The sequence below is a fragment of the Sorex fumeus genome, unplaced genomic scaffold, assembly GCF_029834395.1.
Source record: "Sorex fumeus unplaced genomic scaffold, SorFum_2.1 ptg000093l, whole genome shotgun sequence".
NCBI lineage: Eukaryota > Metazoa > Chordata > Mammalia > Eulipotyphla > Soricidae > Sorex > Sorex fumeus.
The window spans coordinates 3,919,186-3,942,811 of NW_026606150.1; the positions used below are offsets into that span (position 1 = coordinate 3,919,186).

Here is a 23,626-nt window from a genome sequence, read left to right on the forward strand (position 1 = left end):
GGCAAATGCCCTACCCGCTGTGCTATTACTCCAACCCCTAACTTCGCATTCTTTAGCAGCATTGCAACCCTGGGACGCAGGCTGCAGTAAGAGAAAGTACCAGAAGTAAGCTTGGGTTCACGTCTTCGTTCCCCCCTCCCTCTGCTGCCGTCGCAATCACTGGGGCTGGGGCACACGCTTGGTTGTGGTTTTCCCGTGGCGGGCCGCACATTGGGCCCAGCACTGCCCCTCACCCACAGTGCTCGCCAGCATCTCACGCGCTGGCTGTGGTGCTCACACTCGGCGGTGTTCTCTCACACCTGGCGGTGCCCACTCATACCTGGCTGCAGAGTGGCCGGAAACCACATGCAGTGCCCGGCACGCACACAGCGCATGCGTTGTGGCACAGGGGCGGGACTTCTGTGTGTTTGCCAGGTGAGTGCTTTAGTCCCCAGCCTACTGCTGCACCCCCGCCTCCACCCAGGCTTTGTGTGTGTGTGTGTGTGTGTGTGTGTGCGCGCGCGCGCCCGCCAGGGAGCCCCACATCAAGACAAGTGTGGGTACTGTGGGAAAAAGAACTCTTGGGGGTACAGCAAGCAAAGTGAGCCCCTGGGGCAAGGGCCTCTGTGCAAAGGATCCTTGGGGGCTCCCTGGCCCCAAGGGACAATGTCCCTTCCCTGCTGCCTTTTCTCTGAGTTCGGTGTGGCCATCTTCTGTCCCCCCACCCGGCAGCCTTGGCCTGCACAGTCACCCTGAATCCTTAGATCATGGGTCCCCCCCATTCCTCCCTCTTTAGTCTCTCTTTAGCCCCCGACAACTCCCCTCCCCCACCCACCGTGGCTAGCTCCCTGCCCCACCCAATGGCTCTGACCTTCAAGGCCCCAGGGCCGGCCGCGTGTTTCACCCTGGCCCCTTCCTGGGGCTGGTCCGCTTGAACCACACCGTAGCTCCATCAAAGAATTTTGGGGGTGAAGAACTCAGATCGTAAAACTCACCCTTTAAAGCACGCACTGCAGGGGCTTTAATCCACTGCCGGGCGCTTGGGCAATCTCCCCTGCCTCCCGCCCGCGGAGTGCCTCTCAGTTCACATCACAGACTCGAGCAAGCGTCTGGTCTCTGAACCAGAGAGGCCACAGCTGCCCCTCAGGAGGGCCACAGGAAGTGTCCGCAGGAGGACGGAAGCCGGGCTCGGGAGGGAGCATGGGGCTGGAGCTCTGTTTCTAGACATTTCTCCACTGTCCCTTGTTCTTGTTTTTTTTTTTTTTTTCCTTTTTGGGTCACACCCGGTGATGCACAGGGTTTACTCCTGGCTCTGCACTCAGGAATTACTCCGGGCGGTGCTTGGGGACCATATGGGATGCTGGGAATCGAACCCGGGTCAGCCGCGTGCAAGGCAAACGCCCTCCCCGCTCTGTTATCCTCCAGCCTCCACTCTCCTTTGTTTTGTTTTTGGGGTCACACCCAGTGGTGCTCAGGGCTTACTCCTGGCTCTGCACTCAGAGCGCACTCCTGGCAGTGCTCGGGGGACCACATGGGATGCTGGGAAATGAACCTGGTCATCCAGGGGCTAGGCAAGAGCCCTACCCACTCTCCTATCTCTCTGGCCCCAACCCTTCTTCACTCTGTTTCTTTTTGATTTGGGGGGGGCGATGCTCAGGGGTTACTTGTGGATCTGCACTCAGGAATTACTCCTGGCAGTGCTCATGGGACCATATTGGGTGCCGGGGATGGAACATGGGACGCCTGCATGTTAGGCAAGAGTCCTCCCCGCTGTCCTATTGCTCCGGCCCACCTGATTCACTCTTGTTTTTTTTTCTTTTTGGGTCACATCCAGCAATACACAGGGGGTTACTCCTGGCCCATGCACTCAGGAGTTACTCCTGGCAAGGGTTGGGGACCATATGGGATGCTGGGATTCAAACCCGGGTTGGCCGCATGCAAGGAAAACGCCCTACCCACTGTGCTATCGCTCCAGCCCCCACCTGCTCCACTCTTAACTTTTTGATTCTGAGCAGGGCTGAGGGCCGTTCCTGGGGACACTCGTCCAACTTGAGGGCTGGGGATGTGGGGCTGCTCCGGCCCCCAGGACAGTGACAGAGCAGCAAGAGGCTGCGCAGTGCTGGGGATGGAAGCAGAGCCGGAACACGCAGAGCAGTGCTCTGATTCCTGTGCTCTTCCCCCAGCCCTCTTGACAATCATGATCACGATCATGACCATCCTGTTGTTCGTCGATTGCCTCGAGCAGGTCCCAGTAACATCTCCTTCATCCTAGCCCTGAGATTATATTCAAGGCTCTTTAGGAGAATGAGACCCATCATTGTTACTGGTATTTGGCATATTGGGTACACCATGGGGAGTTTGCCAGACTCTGCCGTGTGGGCAGGTTACATTTGGTAGCCTGTCATTTTGTCCAAAGTAAGAATGAGATAATAAGATGTCGCGCGGCCGCATTCACTTCCAGGAGCTGGGTTTTATAGTCTCTGAGTCTTGGCCGCTGATGGGATTACACGGTGCAGGGGGCCAGTTGGTGGGTGTGACCCCTGCCTACTGGAATATGGAGGATCTGGGTGGAGGATGCTCAGCCCCGATCTGAGCAGGCTTGGAGATCTCAGCCCCGGGACCCACATGCCTTTGTTCCTCTGCTGGTACCTTCATGCGAGCAGAGAGTGGTCTCAGCATGGTGGTGGCTGGTTCTGGAGGTCTTCGGCTGCGGGAGCCCTGGTCGGGGGGGGGAGGGAAACTCAACCCGCTCCCCTCTAAGGGGCCCCGGCAAGGACAGCCAGGCACCAGGGCAGGAGACTCTGCGCTGTTTTCTTCCGGGAGCTGGGTTTTATAGTCTCTGGGTCTTGGCTGCTGATGGGATTACACGGTGCCAGGGGGCCAGTTGGTGGGTGTGACCCCCGCCTACTGGAATTTGGAGGATCTGGGTGGAGGATACTCAGCCTCAATCCGAGTAGGCTTGGAGATCTCAGCCCCGGAACCCGCGTGACTTAGTCCCTCTGCCGGTACCTTCGTGTGTGCGGAGAGTGGTCTCAGCATGGTTGTGGCTGGTTCTGGAGGTCTTCAGCCCTCTTGACATTTCTATTTAATTTTTTGGGGGGTCACGGGGCTGGAGCAAAAGCACAGAGGGTAGGGCATTTGCCTTGCACGCAGCCAACCCAGGGTTCAATCCCCAGCATCCCATATGGACCCCTGAGCACCGCCAGGGGTAATTCCTGAGCGCAGAGCCGGGAGTAACCCCTGTGCATCACCGGGTGTGACCCAAAAAGAAAAAAGAATAAAATAAAACGAATTTTTGGGTCACACCTGGCACTGCTCAGGGGTTTCCCCTGGCTCTGCACTCAGGAATCACTCCTGGCGGTGCTTGGGGACCATATGGGGTGCTGGGGATCGAACCCCGGGTTGGCTGCGTGCAAGGCAAACGCCCTACCTGCTCTACTATTGCTGTGGTGACATTTCTATTTTTAAGATTTTTTTTTAAGTTGAATCATTGTGAGATAGACCCTTACAAAGCTGTTTGTGGTCGGGTTTCAGATTTCAGTCATACAGTCTTCTAACACCGTCCCTCCACCAAGGTTTCCTAGCGCCAGTTCCCCACTTTCCTCTCATTCACATCATCCCCGCCCCCGCCTGCCTCTCTGTGGCAGACACTTTTCTCCTCTCTCTCTCTCTCTCTCTCTCTCTCTCTCTCTTTCTCCTTTTGGACATTGTGGTTTGCAACACAGATACTGAAAGTTTATCTTGTACATCCCATTCCTACTTTTAACACTCAGTTCTTGTTCAGGGTGATTATTTTCAACTATTATTTGACATTTATTTTTTTTGGGCGGGGGGGGGAGTTTTAGGCTACAACTGACAGTGCTCAGGGCTTGTTCCTGGCTCTGCTCAGAAATCCCTCCTGGGGGTGCTCAGGGGCCCTTATGCAATGCCAGGAATCCAACGGGGTGGACAGCCTGCAAGGCAAGTGCCCTACCCTAGTGCTCTATCTCGGGTGTTTATCTGGGGGGGAGACTCTCAAGGACAAACTTTGCTAGAGAAAGGAGCCGCTCCCAGCCTCAGGGGACTGTCCCTGGAGACCAGCTGAGTTCCGAGATTCCAAGATGTCAGGGCAGCTGATGAGGGTGACCCCGCCATGCCCCACCTGTGCCTGACTCAGCAGAACCGGGTCGTGGCGGCGGCGCGGGGGGTGCAGCCAGGCATGTCCGTACAACGGAAGTGAGAGCAATCGGACACGGGCGCTGCCTTGGGGCCAGGAAGGGCGTGACTCAGAGTTGAGCAAGGCTGGGGGTGCGCGGGGCCTGCACGTGGTGAGGAGGTGAACCCCCATCCCCCCAGCTCTGCAGGCCTGGGGCGGGGAGGTGCTCTGGGTGTAGGTGGAGGCTGGAGGCCTGTGAGATCCCATGGGGAATAAAGGCCAATTTGCACGGGGCCCCCCGGGTACCCAGGACACTACGGAGAAAGGCTTGTGCTCCAGGGAGCACGGAGCCAACGTGGTGCCAGACCCAACCATGAAGCTTTAGAGCAAGTCTATCTAACCCCACTGATTTTTTTTTTTTTTTTTTGCTTTTTGGGTCACACAAAGCGATGCACAAGGCTTATTCCTGGCTCTGCACTCAGGAGTTACTCCTGGCAGTGCTCAGGGGACCATACGGGATGCTGGGGATCAAACCCGGATTGGCCGCGTGCAAAGCAAACGCCCTACCCGCTGTTCTATCACCCCAGCCCCTAACCCCACTGATTTCTGTGTCCTGGGGAGGGAGACCGAGCACTCCCCCCACTAACGACCATGCGTTTCCCATCCGTGGTCTGGTCAGGTCTATTCACTCTAACTCACCTGGAGCCGCTTGGCAAACTCCAAGGTCACCTGGGACAGCTGTGTGACCTGGGGCAAGTTACTCAACCTCTCTGAGGCTATTTCCTCTTGGATCGGTGTTCTTCTTTGTGCTTTTGGATCACACTGGGCAGTGCTGGGGCTACCCCTGCCTCTGCTTGGGGACTCTATGAAGTGCTGGGCAACAAATCTGGTTTGGCTACGGACAAGACAAGCCCCTCACCCTGTCCGATCCCTCCCGCTAGACAAAGCCCTCCGACTTGCCCAAAGCGAGTCAGTTCTGTGGAAAGTGCTCGCAGCCACTGGATCCTGGGGAGCCCCGAGTCCGTCATGATTGTTATGATTATATGGCCCATATTTTCTTCACCAAAGCCAAGGTGCCAGGGCTGTAAGCGGCGCCTGCACAGAACAAAGGCAGGCTATGCGCTCCTGCATCCCGGGTCCTTCCTCCCGGGACTGTTTCAGCGGCCTGCAGGAGCACTTTCTTTTCTTTTTTGTTTGTTTATTTTTTTTGGGTCTCACCCGGCGATGCTCAGGAGTTACCCCTGGCTCTGCACTCAGGAATTACTCCTGGCGGTGCTCGGGGGACCATATGGGATGCTGGGAATCGAACCCGGGTCGGCCGCGTGCAAGGCAAACGCCCTACCCGCTGTGCTATTGCTCCAGCCCCTGCAGGAGCACTTTCGACACAGACATCGGGGTGCATCGTATATAATCCCGCTGGTCCCATAAAAGCAGAAATAACTCGTTTATGGTCTTCAGAAAACCCCTTCACGTTTAGAGGCCGACAGAGTGGGGCGTCTGTGGGATTTGAGATCCCCTGGTCCAGTGAGGTAGGAAGTTCAACACCAGCGAGCAGGCCTCTTGCCACACGGGGAGCCCCTCCGGGGCTGGCCGGAGCCGCTTCTCAAACCAGCTTTGCAGGCAGAGGGGCCTTGGAAAATCTGTTCTGGGGCACAGCTGAGAAGTCTGGCTCCCACCATGCAGGGGTCACACCTGGGGTCCTGTGGCTGCAGCACGAGTGGCCCTGGCTTCCGGGGTTTTCCTCCGAGATGGTTGCTGCTGCCGTGTGGGCAGCGGGCACTGCAGTGGACTGTGGTGACTTGGGCACTGTCCTAGGTTTGCACGTGCCACCATCCCGGTGCTTAGTGGGCTTCCCACGGCTGTGCTGCCGGTACCCCGGAGTGCCTGTCACCCACTGTCCCATCTCAGCTCTGAGCCCCCTTGGGGTGTGGGTGTGGCCACAACCGCCCCAGCTGAGTGGAGGCACTGATGCCTGTAGCAGTCGCGGTTTCTCTGGTTTCTCTCTCTCTCTCTCTCTCTCTCTCTCCAGTGGAGGTTAGGGGACCACACCCGGTGATGCTCAGGGCTTACTCCTGGCTCTGCACTCAGGAATCACTCCTGGCTGTGCTCAGGGAACCCTATGGGACCCAAGGGATTGAACCCGGGTTGGCTGCATGCAAGGCAAGTGCCCTCCCCGCCGTACTATCTCTCTGGCCCCATTTTCTTTTCTATTTTTTTTTTCTCTTTCTGTTTTTGGGCCACATCTGGCGATGCTAAGGCCTTACTCCTGGCTCTGCTCTCAGGAATCATTCCGGCAGGGCTCAGGGACCATATGGGGTGCTGAGGATTGAGCCCAGATCAGACACATTCAAGGCAAGCGCCCTGCCCACTGTCTCTCTGGCCCCACCTGTGTTGCTTTTGGGGGGGTCTTCTGGGGATCCCCTCTTTAGCCCTGCTCTGTGCCCTCTGAGTCAAGCAGGCAGAGTTAAGGCAGGGGATGTCTGGAGGGGAGGAAATCATCCTGGAACAAATAGCTTGGGCCACCTCAGAGCTGGAGGAAGTCTGGGAAATATTTGAAGAAAACGGAGCAAGTGAAAGGTGCTGGGGTGTCCCCTCTGTCCCAACTCACCCAGAGGGGCTCCGAGCCCCTTCAGGGCTGCCGGGAGGCCCGAGGTCAAGGTTCTGTGATTCTAAGTGGGGGGAAGGTGGTCCAGGGGTGCTGCGGCCTTGTTCCCGGAGGTGCCGTGGATGTGGGGTGACGCGGTGGCTGAGACGGCTCGGGGTGCACAGGCCTGCCCCCACCGGAAGGAGGAAGCTACACAGGGTGTCTGTGGCCCGCCGCCGGGATCCCCCCCCTGGGGACTTCCTCTTCCTTTCAGACAGGTGTAGCTGCTGCCGCGGGACCAGCGCCCTGACCCCTGCCATGGATGGGGACAAGGCGCCCAGACTCAGGGACTTCCTGAAAGGGAGCCTGGCCAGTTGGGTGAGGGCACCCGGGAGCCGCCTGGGGGTGGCCTGGTGTGGGGGCGGGCGGAGGGCGGGGGTTCGGGGGCCCTTGGGGGGATGAGGGTCTCCAGCGGGGGGGTGGGCAGGAAAGGGAGGCCAGAGGCAAGCGGGCGTGGGGGTTGACCTGCTGGCCCGGCTCTGCTCCCACAGGCCTTGGGACTGGCCCACCTGGTGGGGGAGGCGGAGGAACCCGAGGAGCTAGAGGGGGCGGAGGAAGGAGAGGGGCCCCTCGGCTGGGAGAAGAGCTTCTTGCGTCTCAGCGACGGCGCGCTGCTCCTCCGGGTGCTGGGCATCATGTAAGCGGGACTAGGGCTAGGATGGGTGACAAGGTGCGGTGACACGGTGCGGGAGGCGGGCACCCCGCCCCCCACACCCGGAGGGTGGGCGGGGCCTGCGCGGGGTGGGGCTTGTGAAGGGGCGGATCCTCCGTCACCCCGCCCCCACCCCCAGCGCCCCCAGTTCCCGAGCGGGACCTCGGATGATCAGGGGCCGTGAAGACCCCATAGCCCGGCGGGTGCGGAACCTCAGTCACCTGTGGGGACGTCTGAGGGACTTCTACCAGGTACGGGGCCGAGGGGGGCGGAGCCGGGAGACCCCCTAAGCGGCCCCCGCCGCCAGCATCTCACGCCTACTCGCGCACCCCAGGAGGAGCTGCAGCTGCTGGTCCTGCGGCCTCCCCCGGACCTCCAGAACTTGGGGCTTGACCCCTTCTCAGGTACTCTCTCCCTCCACCCCCTCCTGGCTGTCCCCTGCCCCCTGCACCCCCTAACTGTGGTTCTTGTGCCCTGCAGAGGAGGCGGTGGAGGCGCTGGAGAATGTCCTGCGGCTGCTCCTGGGGGCGGCAGTGCAGGTGAGGGGGGGGCGAGCGGGAGGCTCTGCACCCCTCCCTGCTACACCCCTCTCCAGCCCCTTCCTGTCCTCCCATCTATCCTCTCCTGCCCACCCTCCTGTCCCCCATCTCTTCCCTCCTGTGTGCCCTCTGTGACCCCTGCCCACCCTCCTGCCCCATCTGCCCCCAGTGTGAGCACCGGGAACTCTTCATCCGGAACATCCAGGGCCTCAGCCTGGAGGTGCAGAGCGAGCTGGCCGCTGCCATCCAGGAGGTACAGGCAGGCTCATGGCTCTGCTCTGGGGGACACCCTGTCCCCCGTCTTTCCCTGAGCTGCTTCCCTTGCTGCCCCCATCCCCACCAGGTGACCCAGCCTGGGACCGGGGAGGTGCTGGCGCTGGCCGGGCCCGAGCCCGGGGAGTTGGCGGCCCCGGAACTGGAGCTGCTCTCCCGGAGCCTGATGGGGGCGCTGCTGAGGCTGGCACGGGAGCGTGACCTGGGGGCTCAGGTAGGGGTGCAGGGTTCCCCTGGTCTAGGTGGAAAAGTGGGCCCAGATGCAGGGGTGGGGGGAGAGGAGGGTTGGGGTTCAGATGTGCACCAGGGGTCTTGGGCCCACAGGGCTATAATAGATTCATCTTGGGGTGGTTGGGGACAGATGTGGGGGCTTTGGGATGGGTTACCCTGACCCCTGACCTTTGGCCTCCGACAGAAGCTGGCTGAACTGCTGCTGGAGCGAGAGCCAGCCCCCTTATTGCCTGAGGCTCCCACTAGGACTCCCCCAGAAGGCCCCTCACACCATCTGGCCCTGCAGCTGGCCAACGCCAAGGCGCAGCTTCGACGCCTGCGGCAGGAGCTGTGAGCTTGGAAGGGCCAGGGCTGGGCAGAGGGCCTGGCAGGGCAGAGGGCCCCGTGGATCCTCCAGGACCAGGCCTGGGAAGGAAGGACTGGGGGTGCAGGTTCCCAGGCCCCTCAGTGTCGCTTCCCTCCAGGGAGGAAAAGGCCGAGGTGCTGTTAGACTCCCAAGCGGAGGTGCAGGGCTTGGAGGCCGAAATCCGGAAGCTCCGACAAGAGGTACCCGGGGAAGGGCCTACCACTGCCGCCTCCCCTCCCCTCCCCCTGCCCCTCCTCTCCCTGCCCGAACCTTCCCATCCCGGATCCCAGCTCTGCACCGTCTGGCCCAGGCCCAGACGCTGTCGGGGCAGGCGAAGCGGGCCGAGCTGTACCGAGAGGAGGCCGAGGTGCTGCGGGAGCGGGCGGGCCGCCTGCCCCGCTTGCAGGAAGAGCTGCGACGCTGCCGGGAGCGGCTGCAGGCGGCAGAGGCCTACAAGGGTCGGCTGCAGGTGAGGCGGGGCGGGGCCGCGGGAGATTGGCCCTTGGGGGCGGGGCCTAGGGGCTGTGGGCGGGGCTTACAGTAGGTGGATTGCGTGGGCGGGGCTTGTAGAACGTGGGTGGTGTGGGGGCGGGGCCTATGAGAGCCGGGTTAGTGGGGGCGGAGCCTATGGGAGGTGGCTACATAGGGGCGGGGCCTTAGAAAGTGGGCTTGTAGGGGTGGGGCCTATGGAGGTGAGCCTATGGGAGGTGGGCTGGGGGCGGGGACTTAGAAGGTGGGCTGTGGGGGCGGGGCCTTGGAAGGTGGGCTCGTAGGGGCGGGGCCTATGGAGGTGGGTTAGGTTGGGGGCAGAGCCTACAGGGCGGGTGTGGGGTGGCCCAGGAGCTGGATTTGGAGCCTTGATCAGCACCTTAAACTTCTGAGGGAGCAGTCATCCTTGTCAGAAGTGGGTGAGGTGGTCTCCAGGGCAAGGCCCTCTGGAGGATAGGGCAGCTGGAGGGCAGCGGTGGCCGCTGTTGGGAAGGGCAGGTCCAGGGGAAGGGGGGTCAGATGTTGGGGAGGTGGGGTCTCGAAAGCGCCCCAGCCACTGAATGTCTAGGGATGTCCCCCCTAAGGCAGTTCTGAGGGAGCCAGGACTAGAGACACAGGCTGGGGTGGATGGAGAAGAGGGCAGCGGTACCAGGGGCAGAGCTGCTGAGAGGGATGGTCGCCTGGGAGCTGGGCCTACGTCAGGCGAAGGTGGTCGGGATACTGACAGCATCCCTGGGGCCGGACTGGCCTGTCTGTGTCTGTGCCATCCTGGACCAGGCCTGGCACACCTGGGCGGGCCCCTGCTGGGCGGGGAGGCAGCGGTTCCCTCTGTTCTCCGCAACTCCCCAGGAGGAGCAGCTGCTGTCGGAGGCGCTGGAGGCCTCCAAGGCCCTGCTGGAGGAGCAGCTGGAGGCCACGCGGGAGCGCGCGGCGCGGCTGCACGAGACCCAGCGCGAGAACCTGCTACTGCGCACGAGGCTGGGGGAGGCCCAGGCGGTGAGGCCCCTGCTGGACGGGCTGCCCAGTGCCCCCGGCTAGAGGGTCCCCAGTGACCATGTGAGCCTTGCTCAGAGACCCCGGCCCGAGGGTCCCTACTGACCCTGTGAGCCACACTCAGAAACCCCCGATGACTTTAGCCACAAACTTGGCCTTTTCGGGCGGGGCTGGGGGGCTGGGGTCGATCTCCCGTGACCCCGTGTCCCGCCTGCCAGGAGCTGGGCTCTCTGCGCCACCAGGTTGACCAGTTGGCTGAAGAGAACGTGGAGCTGGAGCTGGAGCTTCAGCGGAGCCTTGAGCCTCCCCCTGGATCTCCCGGGGAGGGTGAGCGGGACCTCAGGGGGTTTCCGGGTAGGGGGCTGGAACATTGCCCGGAGGCTCTGGTGGGGGGGGGACTCTGGGGTGCCAGTGCCAAGGCGGGGAGGGGTCCTGAGCCCTGTCTCTCTCTTCCCAGCGCCCCCTCTGGCGGCAGCCCCCTCCCTTCACGACGAAGTGAGGGAGGCCGAGGGGAGCCGCCTGCGGTCCCTGGAGCGGGAGAACCAGGAGCTTCGAGGCCTGTTGCAGGCGCTGCAGCGCCAATCCAGAGCCTCGGTGAGCTGCGTCCCCACTGCAGGGGCTCCTGGGGGCCTTCCCAGGACTTACCACCCTCTCGTGTGCCCTCAGCACCCCCTGCTGGACGACTTGGAGGTGCCCCGGCTGGAAGCTGCTCCCCAGATCGGCCTCACCCCAGACCACAGCACCCAGAGTTCAGGGACGCCAACCAGGGAGGAAGGCTCTCAGGCCTTGGACTTGGCTGCCCCAACAGCGAACTCTGCCCTTGAGGGACTCGCTGAGTGCCCCCCGTCACCCCACTCTCACCTGCGGGAGCTGGAGGGGCCCCTCCCAGTGGCCGCCCTGGCACCCCCGAACTCGGTTTCACCAGAAACACAGGAGTCCCTAGAGAAGGCCGGCCCTGGGGATTCCCCAGGTCCCCCGGCTTCTAGGGAGCCCCTTCAGGGTCCAGAGATCGAAGTTCAGGGCCCGTTGTCTCGGGGAGGAGAGGCTGAGGCCTTGGGGCCTAGAGACCCAGGGCAGGATCCACCCGGGGCATCCTCAGAGGCTCGAGGGCAGGAGCCCCGGCGGGAGGGGGACCCCAACCTGCCAAGTCCTCAGCACAAGTCAGAAGGGGAGCCCCAGACGCAGGCCTGGGAGGGGCCAGGCCAGGGGGAGAGCCCTGCTGGTGAAGATGCAGAACGGGAGGCCCTCAGGGAGGAGGTGGCCCAGCTAAGGAGCGAGGCCGAGGCCCTGCGAGCTGCACTAGAGACCCAAGCCCGGAGGCTGGAAGCCCAAGGCAACCAGCCAACACCCCAGCACAAGTCGGAAGGGGAGCCCCAGCCACAGGCCTGGGAGGGGCCAGGCCAGGGGGAGAGCCCTGCTGGTGGAGATGCAGAACGGGAGGCCCTCAGGGAGGAGGTGGCCCAGCTAAAGAGCGAGGCTGAGGCCCTGCGAGCTGCACTAGAGACCCAAGCCCGGAGGCTGGAGGCCCGAGGCGTGGAGGCCGCCCGTCTGTCTGAAGAGCTGGCTGAGGCCCGGAAGGTGGAGGCCGAGGCCCACCAAGAGGCAGAGGCCCAGGCCCGGGAACTGGCCCGGCTGCGAGAGGCTGTGGAGGCTGCCGGCCGGGAACTGGAGGCCGCTTCTCGGGAGCGGGAGGCCTTGGCAGAGGCGCTGGCTGCTGCGGGCCGGGAGCGGAGGCACTGGGAGCGTGAGGGGCCCCGGCTGCGGGCTCAGGCCCAGGAGGCTGAGGAGAGGCTGCAGGCACAGGAGAGGGAGGCCCGCCAGCACCTGGAGGAGGCTGCAAGGGAGCGGCGTGAGAGGCAGACGGTCAGCGAGGTACGTGGGGGCTCTCGGAGGGGAAGGGAGGGCTGGGCCTGTGTGAGACATGGACACTTGGTCCCCGGCGCCAGCCCTAGTCACTTACCTCTCTGGCTACTGGTCTCCCCGCGTGCCTCCTGCTGCAGAGTCTTGGGGAGGATCAGGGAGAAAATGCTGTGAAGAGGCTGGCAGGGCTGAAGCAACAATACAGTGGGGAGGGCAATTGCTTTGCAAGCAGCAAACCCAGGTTCAATTCCTGGCATCCTAGATGATCCCCTGAGCACTTCAGGAGTGATTCCTGAGTGCAGAGCCAGGAGTAACACCTGAGCATCATCAGTGTGGCCTCCAAAGCTATATATACATACATATATATATATATATATATGTAAAGCTGGAGCGATAGCACAGCGGTAGGGCGTTTGCCTTGCATGCAGCCAACATGGCCGACCCGAGTTCGATTCCTCCGCCCCTCTCGGAGAGCCCAGCAAGCTACCGAGAGTATCTCGCCTGCACGGCAGAGCCTGGCAAGCTCCCCGTGACGTATTTGGTATTCGATATGGCAAACACAGTAACAATAAAGTCTCCAATGGAGACGTTACTAGGCCCACTCAAGCAAATCGATGATCAATGGGAGGGCCTTTACCTTTACCTATATGTATATACACACATATATGTATATATATCACTATATCACTGTACCACTGTCATCCTGTTGTTTATTGGTTTACTCGAGCAGGCACCTTTCATCCCAGCCCTGAGATTTTAGCAGCCTCTCCTTACTCGTTTTTCCCAACAGTGCTGTATTGGAGGCTCTTTCAGAGTCAGGGGAATGAGACCCGTTATTGTTACTGTTTTTGGCATATCAGATATGCTATGGGTAGCTTACCAGGCACTGCCGTGCGGGTGAGATACTCTTGGTAGCTTGCCGGGCTCTCTGAGATATGTATATATATATATATATACACACTTTCTTCTATGATTTGTTGCCTACTCTCAGAACCCCATCAAATATGGTGTGGTAATTATGGAAAATGGGTAGAGAGTGTCTTATGATGTGTCCAGGAATATGTTCACTCATATGTGAGGCTCAGCCCAAGCATGTGGGAAGTGGCCTGGAGCGTGGCGGTGGTTGGGTAGTGGAGATTGGCTACCAGGGCTGGGTCCCTTGGGGAGGGGAGGGCTCTCACCCGACTCCCTCTGGGGCGCCCTGAGTGAAAACAGCTTGGTGCAGAGTCCGGTGGCATGGTTATGGGGGCCTCATTTTATGCTCCCTTCCGGAAAAAGCAGTCGTGAGTTCTGGAGGGTGGCTGATGAGATTATCTGGCGCTGGCCGGAGGTGGCTTATGGGTGTGACCCCTGGGTCGCCGGACACTGCAGGGAGCAGGCAGAGGATCTCTGCTCCCGGGTCCCGTTGAGCCATAATTATTTTTTAAAGGGCTGCCTAGTGTGTGCTAAGCAGGGGTTCAAACGCTGACCTCTCTGGAAGGAGGATCCAGGGGGGTTCAGAGGAATGATCTTGAGTCCCACTGGTGGGGCAGGGGTGTCATTCTAAGCGGACAGCGTAGGAGGATTGAAAGCAGCTCAGGGGCCAGGGGCTGGGGAGGCGGCCCCGGGTTGGAAAGGTGGGAGTGGGAGTGAGCCGACGTCTCTTTGGTCTTCAGGGGACCCCAGGGAAGGTTGGGAAGGAGAGAGATGTCTGGAAGCCCCCCCCACTTTTCAGGGATGAGACTGCTCTTGCCGTGCTTGGGGTACCAATCAGTGCGGGGATCAAATTCTGACTTTCTACATGCAAGGGCTGCACCCCAGCCCCATGGGAATCCCTTTTATTAATCACTAAAACTTTTTTTTTGGGGGGGGAGCGTGGGTGGGGGAATCCCCAGTGGTGTTCAGGGATCACTCCTGGTGCTGCTCAGGGGACCCTACGGGGTGATGAGGATGGAACCCAGGTTGGCCACGTGCAAGGCAAGCATCTCGCCTGCGTTGTGGTCCCTCCAGCCCTTCTGAAGCCTCTCCTCAACAGCAGGCACCTAGGTCACAGTCAGGGCTGGAGATAGGACCGAGTGGTGGGGGTTCAGGATGCCAGCAGGGGCGGCCTGGAAGGCTTCCCGGAGGAGGAGGGGAGGATGGCAGGGAGGAGGGAGTGTGGTTTTGGGGGTGAGGGGTGCAGGAGACTGATTCTGCAGGGTTTCCACTGAGCAGGCTTCCTTCCAGGCTGGTGCAGCTGTTTTCCTGAGCACAACAGGCAGCCTCGGGTGCGGTCCCTGAGTAGAGGGGGCAGGAGGAGGGGCGAGAGGTCTCAGGAAGCTGAGGAGTGGCCTGGGAAACTGAATCTCCCCTGGGCCAGGACTCTGGGGTTCAGAGAAGAGGCGACATGTGCTAAGGGAGGGTGGACCTGTGCCAGGTATAGTGCAGAACGGGCCTGGGAGTAGTCAGACCCTGAGGTTGGCCCCAGGGCCACTGCTCTCTCCATGTGACTGAGCTAAGTCATCGGTGATATCCAGGTTCTGCTCCTGCTTAGCAGCTGTGTGACTTGGGGCAAGTTACATAACCTCTCTGAGTCTCACGTTTCCTCACCTGTAACCGGAATCAGAGAGCGTTTGACTCACAGGCTCCCGGAAGAACCTCAAGTCAGGAGCTTGGAGCCGAGCCTGGCACGCAGAAGAGAGGGAATGCCGGCAGGTGGGCAGTGAAAGTGAGGACAGGGCTGAGCACGGGGCTGGCCAGCTGGGAGAGCCACCTGGGGGCGCAGAGGGCAGGGGAGACTGAGCACAGAGGGGAATTTTCTCAGACTTCCTGGTCAGAGCGGTTTCTGCTATTAATTTTTTTCTTTTGGTTTTGGGGCTACCCCTGGTGGTGTTCAGAGGTTATCCTGGCTCTGCACTCAGGAATTACTCCTGGTAGTGCATGGGGGGACCCCTCTGGGATGCCGGGGATTGAACCCGGGATGGCTGCATGTAGGGGAAGGGCCCTCCCCACCGTCTGGTCGCTCCAGCCCTGCAGTTTCTGCTCCTGAGCGGGTGTGGAGCAGGAGCACGAAGGAGAGCTGGGCCCTCCTGGGCTGGTGGCGCTGGGAGTTACTGGAGCCCAAGCCGGGGTCGGGTCACCCTCCTCCACACCCCTTCTCTTGCACCCTTCCACTCTTTCGGCTTCCTACAGGCATCGGAGTCTCTTGGAACTTGTAGTTTTCCAATGCGAGGCAGGGGCACTGGGTGGCCCTGGGGTGGCTCAGATGGGATGCCTCACCCTGGAAGACCAGCAAGAAGGCTGGTGAGGGGGACAGGTGGCTCATCCTCTCAGGACCCCTGCTCCCCCCTACCCTGCACCTCAGAATGGTTTGGCCTCCCTGGGGGGGGGCAGCCTCCTGCCCACTTCTGCAATGGTTTGTTCCAACTGCCACAAGATACCTGGCCCTTCTCCAATAAGCAGCCCCACTGGCCTTCACAGAGCAACTGTGTCTTCTGTGGCCTCGTGGCTGTGACTACACCTCCCTCCTGCTCTTGCATGGGCCGCCTGGCCTGCACATGTGGCGGGCACCCAGCCTTCCCTGGACACGTGAGGAGCTATGGGCTCAGAGAGGTGAAGACCATGTGGGGGGGGGGGGGCCTCCTTTGCAGCCAGCCGTCCCGGCTGCCAACCCCAATCCTTTGAGAACCACGCACAAGGCCACCAGCCTTTGCCCCCATTTTACAGATGGAGAAGTTGAGGCTTGAAAGCCAGCAGCAATCCTGACTCTCTGAACCCTGGGGTGAGGGTGGGGGGGCCTCCTGCTGGCCCTGAACCTGCCCCGTCTGCCCGCAGGAGCTGGAGAAGGCTATGCTCCGGGGCCAGGAGCTGGGGGCTCGGCTGGAGCGGCTGCAGGGTGAACTAAAGCAAGCGGCTCTGGAGCGCCAGGAATTTCTGCAACAACAAGAGTGCCAACACCAGAGGTGGGGATGGTGCCCGAGGGGCTCGGACGGGCAGATTGGGGGCTGAGGGGCAGGGGTTGGTGCCAAGGCTTTACCTGGCAGGTACCAGGGCCTAGAACAGCGGTTGGAAGCTGAACTGCAGGCAGCAGCGACCAGCAAGGAGGAGGCGCTCCGGGAACTGAAGAACAGGGCACTGCAGCTGGAGGAGGAGCTGTTCCAGGTGAGGGCCCGGGCTCCGTCCAGCTGTGTGTCTGCTGGAACTGAGTGTGGGGCGATGGGGCCCAGGACTGGGCGGCTGTCCCCAGGAGCTCACCTGGGAAAGAGGCAAGAAAATAGGCACTTTTTTTTTTTTTTTGGCAATTTGGGCCACACCTGGCCATGCACAGGGGTTACTCCTGGCTCTGCACTCAGGAACTACTGCTGGCGGTGCTCGGGGTGACCATATGGGATGCTGGGAATTGAACCTGGGTCGGCCGCGTGCAAGGCAAATGCCTTACCTGCTGTGCTATCGCTCCAGCCCCAAAACATGTGCTTTTTTTTTTCTTTTTGGGTCACACCCGGCGATGCTCAGGGGTTCCTACTGCCTCTGCACTCAGGAATCACTCCTGGTGGTGCTCGGGGCAACCATTTGGGAATCGAACCTGGATCGGCCGCGTGCAAGGCAAACACCCTATCCACTGTGCTGTCACTCCAGCCCCAAAACAGGCGGTTCTTACCTGGCTCCCCAGGCCCTCCAAGCGGGCACTGTGAGCAGTTCCCTGGGAGGAATATGAAGACACGGTGTAGCAGGGGCCACAGAAGGCTGGAGCCCGGAAGTCAGGCTGGCTCTGCTGCAGAAGCCAGCAGGGATGCAGGGAAAAGGGCCTCAGGGAGGTGATGGAGGGATGTGGGCAGTGCTAGTGCTGCCCCAGTAAACGCACTCTGGCTAATGTCTCAGTTGCCCCTCCCCCTAAGTGTGCCACCCTCCCTCTCTCCTCCTAGCTGCGCCAGGGCTCGAGGGGGCTGCAGCCGGAGGACTGCGCTGAGCGGGTGATCCCGGAGGTCCACAGTGGGCGGCTCATCGAGGTGGAGCGCAGTGTGAGTCGGGGTCGGTGGGGGGACCCTCCACTCATCCTCTTCTACGACGACTGACCGCCCATCTCCCCAACCCCCTCGGGCAGAATGCCACGCTGGTGGCTGAGAAGGCGGCGCTGCAGGGGCAGCTGCAGCGTCTGGAGGGACAGCTGGGGACCTTGCAGGGCCGGGCCCAGGACTTGCTGCTGCAGAGCCAGCGGGCCCAGGAGCACAGCAGCCGCCTGCAGGTGGGTGCTCCCGCCCGGGCCCCGCCCCCTCACGGCTCCGCCCCGCTGGTTCCGGCCCCGCCCTACTGGCCTGGGGAGGCCCCAGTAGGCCCCGCCCACACACGACCACGCCCACCTATATAGTCCCCGCCCCTTGCAAGGGTCCCGCCCCTTCCCTTGTCCCTCCACCTTCGCTACTCTTGGCCCCTTCCCCAACTCCTAGCCAATTCCCTCGACCTATTCTTTTTAGTCGCCTGGATTGGTGCCCTCTGAACCCAGAATGGGTTCCATTCCCCTTTTCCTCACCTCTGCCCACGCGGCTGGCCTCTTTCCTGCTTCTGGTCCCCACTGCTGAGGCTGTTCCCCCCGCCACGCCTTGCCCCCATTTCAGTCCTGTCCTCTCTGGCCAACCCTTAACCCCACGCTGTTCCCTACTCCCATCTCAGCCCGCTCCGGCCTTCCCTGCCTGGTGCCTCTGGCCTGCCCCTCCCCAGCCTCTCCTTGCACCCCACTCATGCTGGGGCTCCCTCTGCATCCATCCCTGTTTTCGGATATGCCCTTGGCCACTTGTGAATTCCCCCCCCAGCCCCAGCCTTTCCCCCGTTCCGGATTCTGCCCCCTTCACCACCATCCCTGCCTGCAGCCTCTTCCTCTGCCCTAGGCTGAGAAGTGTGCCCTGGAGAAGCAGGGCCAGGAGCTGCACCGGAAACTGGGGGTGCTGGAGGAGGAGGTGCGGGCCGCCCGGCAGTCCCAGGAGGAGACCCGGGGGCAGCAGCAGGCCCTGCTGCAGGACCACGAGGCGCTGGCCCAGCTGCAGCGGCGACAGGAGGCCGAGCTCGAGGGGCTCCTGGTCCGCCACCGGGACCTCAAGGCCAACATGCGGGCTCTGGAGCTGGCCCACCGGGAGCTGCAGGGCCGGTGGGTCTGCGCCCCCAGACGCGGCCCCCGAGCTGCTGTGCGCACACCTGGGGTAGCATGCCCATATTTTTAAAATTTTTTTTTGGGGGGGATGGTGAACTGCTGCTGATTCTCTACTCAGGGCTGCTCTTAGCAATGCTGACGGGACCGTGTTCTGAGGAGCCGGCAGCCCCCTGAACCCTCTCTGGCCCTTGCCCACCCTTGTGCCCATGTTCACCTATCCTGGACGGTGTGTGTCCCAGTCATGGGTTCTGCCCTAAGGCAGTGCTGGAGGGCCTGGATACAGACAGAGCCCGGCCCTGGGGTCCTGCAGTGTCTCTGTGGTTATGTCACTGCAGAGGGGACCATACCTGGCCGTGTCGAGGCAGCAGATGGGCCAGCAGGGAATGACTGGACCCCAGGACCACTTACACCACTGGGCTTGCACCACTAAGCCATCGCCTCTTCCCCTTGTCCACCCAGCCATGAGCAGCTGCAGGCCCAGAAGGTCAGTGTGGAGTCCCAAGAGGTGGCCCTGCTGGCGGAGCGGGAGCGCCTGGTGCAGGACGGACATCGGCAGCGGGGCCTGGAGGAGGAGCTGAGGAGACTGCAGGCAGAGCACGACAGGTGGGGGAAGGGGGCGCCCAGCCCTTCCTCCACATTCCCATCTGTGAAGTGGGTTCACGGTCGCCCGCCATCCACAGGGCCCAGATGCTGCTGGCCGAGGTGTCCCGGGAGCGCGGGGAGCTGCAGGGCGAGCGCGGGGAGCTGCGGGGCCGCCTGGCGCGGCTGGAGCTGGAGCGGGCGCAGCTGGAGGCGCAGAGCCAGCGGCTGCGTGAGTCCAACCAGCAGCTGGACCTGAGCGCCTGCCGGCTGACCACGCAGTGCGAGGTGAGGGGCGGGCGGACGGGTGCGGGGCGGGAGGCGCAGGACGGCTCCCCTCCCCCCCACAAGGGGCCCTCACAGCCCCACTCCCCGCGGCCCTGCTCCCCGGCAGCTGCTGACGGAGCTGCGCAGCGCCCAGGAAGAGGAGAACCGGCAGCTCCTGGCCGAGGTGCAGGCCCTGAGCCGTGAGAACCGCGCGCTGCTGGAGCGCAGCTTGGAGAGCCGCGACCACCTGCACCGCGAGCAGCGCGAGTACCTGTGAGCGCCGAGACCCCGCCCCGGGGGGCTCAGCGGGGCGCAGACCCGGGCGCTGGGGCCTCCCCTCACGCCCGCCCCTCTCCCTCCGGGCCCACCCCCCAGGGACCAGCTCAACGCCCTGCGCCGCGAGAAGCAGAAGCTGGTGGAGAAAATCATGGACCAGTACCGCGTGCTGGAGCCTGGGCCCCTGCCCCGGACCAAGTGAGCGGCTCCCGCCCGCCACCGCCACCGCGCAGGCCCCCGGGGGTTGGCCTGGCCTCGTCTCTCCCGGCCCCACCCCTCACCCACACTGGGCCCTCGCCCTCCCGCCTCCCTGGCCTTACCCCCTCTTGTGCCCTCTTGCCCCCAGGAAGGGCAGCTGGCTGGCAGACAAGGTGAAGAGGCTGATGCGGCCCAGGCGGGAGGGGGGCCCCCCTGGGGGGCCGCGCCTGGGGGCCGATGGGGCTGGAAGCACCGAGAGCCTGGGGGCCCTCCCAGAGGCGGAGCTGCCCGAGGGCCGGGAGGCAGATGGGACAGGTGGGTCTGGGTGCAGTGACCAGGATGGTCCCACCCCCTGTCTGTTAGCCTTCCTGCGGGCTGACCCCCGCTGTCCCCTTCCTTGCCTGCGCCTCAAATACTCTCCCCTGGGGGTCCCCCGCCCCCAATGTTTCCAGTTGCCCTTGGCTCTGCTTTCCTCTTGGCTGGCATTTCCCGCTACCTGCTGTGCAGGGGACCTAGTGACAGAGGCCACTCGCGAGACCTCAGCAGCAGGGCCGCGGGGAGTGATGGGTGGCAGGGACTCTGGGGCCAGCCCCCCCTCCACACCCCTCCAGCTCCACTCCCAGCCCCTCCCCCCGCCCTACTGCCTCATCCGCTGGTCAGGCTCTGACCCCCACACCCCCCCCCACCCCGGTGCCTTTGGCAGGGTCCCCCTCCCCGGCACCCATGCGCCGGGCCCAGAGCTCTCTCTGCCTGCGAGACGAGACTCTGGCCGGGGGGCAGCGGCGGAAGCTCAGCTCCCGGCTCCCGGTGGGCCGAAGCTCTGAGTCATTCAGCCCGGGGGACACCCCCCGTCAGAGATTCCGACAGCGAAGACCGGGGCCTCTGGGCGCACCCAGCTTCCAGGGCAAAGGTGAGGGACACGAGCGTGAGCCCCCCCATTTCCTCACGGGGTGGGGCTCCCTGCCTGGTGTCTGCCCTCCATGCCTGTGTCTGCCCCCAGGAGCTGGCGCGGGATGGGGGGGGCTCTGTGGAAACGCTGTCGGAACACGAGACAGATGCCGATGGAGAGGGTGAGTGGGGCACTGAGCCATGGGGGCGGGGAGGGGGCGCCAAGCGGCTGCAGAGAGAGCTCATGCACAGTGGGTGGGTCCTGGCAGCCCCTTGGGTTTTCTTGTTTGGGGGACCACACCCGTTGGTGCTCGGGACTTTTTCCTGCCTCTGTGTCCAGGGTGGCGCCTGGCAGGCTTGGGGGACTGTATAGTGCCAGGGTTGAGCCTGGTCAACCGTGTGCGGGACGACGCCTTCCCTGCTGTCCTGTTCATGTGGTCCAGGCCTTACGAGCATCAGTGACACTGTGCTTAGCCTGGCGGACCTGACAGGACCTGAGAGTGGATCTGACAGGACCTGGGAGCTGGGTGCTGGCTGATGAGCCCCCAGGATGGGCGCGGCTGCACTCACCAGCCTAGTTAGACCCCCCAGCACAACAGCCGAACTCCGATTGAGCCCTCTTAAGGATTTGATTTTCTTTTTTTTGGTCTATATTTTATTTGGGCTGGAGCGATAGCACAGCGGGTAGGGCGTTTGCCTTGCACGCGGCCGACCCGGGTTTGATTCCTCCGTCCCTCTTGGAGAGCCTGGCAAGCTCCCTGTGGTGTATTCGATATGCCAAAAACAGTAACAGTAACAACAAGTCTCACAATGTAGATGTTATTGGTGCCCACTCGAGCAAATCAATGAACGGGAGGACAGTGCTACAGTGCATATTTTATTTATTTTTATTATTTTATTTATTTTTTTTACTGAATTTCTGTGAGATACAGTTACAAAGTTGTTCATGATTGGGTTTCAGTCATACAGTGTTCCAACAGTCCTCCCTTCACCAGTGGACATTTCCCACCACCAATGTCCCCAGTTTCCTCCAACCATCCCCCAGCCTGCCTCTATGGCAGACACTTTTTTGTTGCTAATTAATTTATTTTTCAATCGAATCGTTTTGAGATATGCAGTTAGAAAGTTGTTCATGATTGGGTTTCAGCAGTCATACACTGTCCCAACGCCCGTCCCTTCACTGTGTACGTTTCCCACCGCCTAAATCCCCAGTTCCCTTCCTGTGCCCCCTCTCCCACAAGGCCTGCCTCAGTGGCAGGCACTTTTCTTCTCTGTCTCTGTCTCTGTCTCCCTCTCTCCTTTGGGGCTTTATGTAACTGCACTACAGATGCTGAGAGGTTTTCATGGATGTCCCTCAACCTCCTTTCAGCACTCAGTTCTTGTCCAGGGATCATTTCCAACTATCATTGTCTTAGTGGTCCCTTCTCTATCCTAACTGTCTTCTGCTCCCCACACACTTGTGGCAAGCTTCTGACCTTGGAGCGGTCCTCCTGGCCCTTGTTAGTCTCATACTATTTATATATTTTTTAATATACCACAAATAAGTGCAGTGCAGTCATTCTATGAATGACACTTTTCTTCTCTCCGTCCCTCCCTCCGTCTTCCTCTTCCTCTCTCTCTGTCCTTTTAGGTGAAAGATTATTCATGGTTTGATCTTCATGTGGGGTCATGGGCTGTTTCTTTCTTTTTTTTTCTCTTTTGGGTCACACCCAGTGATGCTCAGGGGTTACTCCTGGCTCTGCACTCAGGAGTTACCCCTGGCAGTGCTCAGGGGGCCATATGGGATGCTGGGAATCGAACCCGGGTCGGCTGCGTGCAAGGCAAACGCCCTCCCCGCTGTGCTATCGCTCCAGCCCGGTCCTGGGGTGTTTCTACCCACCCTCTGGTGCCCTGGGAGCCTGTGGGGAGGGGGCGGTGCTCTGGGGTGAAGGGGAGGGAGGAAGGGAGAGAGGGAGGGAGATGAGGGGTGCTGGGAGGGCAGCTTTAGCGGGACACTCAGGAGAGGCCACTGGAAGAGAACTTGGGGAGTGGGTCACTGGGGTGTCTGGGGGTCTCGGGGGGATTTGCAGCAAAGGCCAGTGGCGGGTGGCCAAGGCGACTGTGTGGCTGTGGAGGAGGCCCCCAGCCCCGATCACTGCCCCCCCGGGGAGGGGGCCTGAGCCAGCCTTTCCCTCTAGCCCTCCCGCAGGACCCGGAGAAGTGTCCTCTCGCCCCGTCCCTCAGCCAGTGACACCTCGGCGTGGCCTGCGACCGTGACACTGCCACCCACTCGTCGCTGCAGCTTCCCGGGAGGATCCTGGCAGTCCAGGAACTGGGGGTCTGAGGGCCCCTGGAGCGAGTGTCTGGACTGGGAGCCCTGCCCGAGGCCCCCCCGCAGGAGCTGGGCCCACTCGGTGAACAGTGGGGAGGGTGGCCCCGTGCGAGCAGCGCCGTCCTGGGGCGCGGGCAGTGCGCCCCTCGCGCAAGAGGCTGTCTCGGGGGATACCTGGTCCTGGCGGGGAGCTGAGGACTATTCCCTGCGGTCTGGGGCCCGGGCTCAGCCCTGACCTCAGCTGTGTGTGTGTGGGGGGCGTGAAAATAAAGCTGCACAGCACCCCGACTCCTGCCTACTGCTGGCTTCCACGGGGTGGGGTGGGGCGGCCATTGGCCTTCTGGCCTGCAGCAGGCTTTGTGCCAAGAGGGGGTCTTGCCTGGACGTGGCAGGGGGCGCTGTGCTACCGGCAGCGTCTCATCAAAGGGCCCGAGTCTGGACTAAGCCACAGGGCAATAAGGTCACCCCTTCCCTCGTCCCTTCTCTTGGCCTCTACCCCACCCTGTCCCTCTGCATTTAGGGCTGGAGCCCTCCCTGGGGAGCTGTCACCCAGCATCAGGCCAGGCCACGGGGCTGTCCCAGGAGGTGGGAAGGAGCTGGGGTCTCCTGTCAGGCTTGGGATTCGGGGTGCCGCCCAGGAAGGGGGCAATTACTCTGGGCGGAGGAGGTGAGTCAGAGCTCTGGGCCGCCCCGGTAGAGCAGGGCGCGGCTGCCGGGGCTCAGGTGAGGTGGCCCCATCTAGGGGGCCGAGCTGGGAGGGTGCCCCACATGGCCTGACTCACGGGCTTGTGCCGCCCACCTGGGGGACATAGCCCCCCTCACCCTGCCCTCCTCTGCTGAGCCTAGACTGCAGGGGCTAGTGGGGT

General features: G+C 62.0%; 2 protein-coding genes across 2 annotated transcripts in view; both read left to right on the forward strand.

The window, feature by feature from the left end:
• PRDX5 (peroxiredoxin 5) overlaps positions 1-23,626 on the forward strand; it is a 136,148-nt gene that overhangs the window by 7,412 nt on the left and 105,110 nt on the right. The window lies entirely within an intron of this gene.
• Positions 6,193-22,773, forward strand: CCDC88B (coiled-coil domain containing 88B). The gene is made up of 28 exons (XM_056131562.1): positions 6,193-6,278; positions 6,977-7,076; positions 7,250-7,395; positions 7,550-7,661; positions 7,745-7,814; positions 7,891-7,949; positions 8,119-8,202; positions 8,293-8,436; positions 8,638-8,783; positions 8,918-8,999; positions 9,110-9,268; positions 10,138-10,284; positions 10,500-10,608; positions 10,739-10,875; positions 10,948-12,153; positions 15,934-16,061; positions 16,143-16,260; positions 17,022-17,117; positions 17,201-17,341; positions 17,982-18,238; positions 18,701-18,844; positions 18,922-19,108; positions 19,215-19,360; positions 19,463-19,561; positions 19,710-19,876; positions 20,265-20,471; positions 20,562-20,631; positions 22,627-22,773. Exons 1-28 carry the CDS (start codon positions 6,268-6,270, stop codon positions 22,703-22,705), a joined length of 4,551 nt encoding a protein of 1,516 aa, XP_055987537.1. The 5' UTR covers positions 6,193-6,267; the 3' UTR covers positions 22,706-22,773.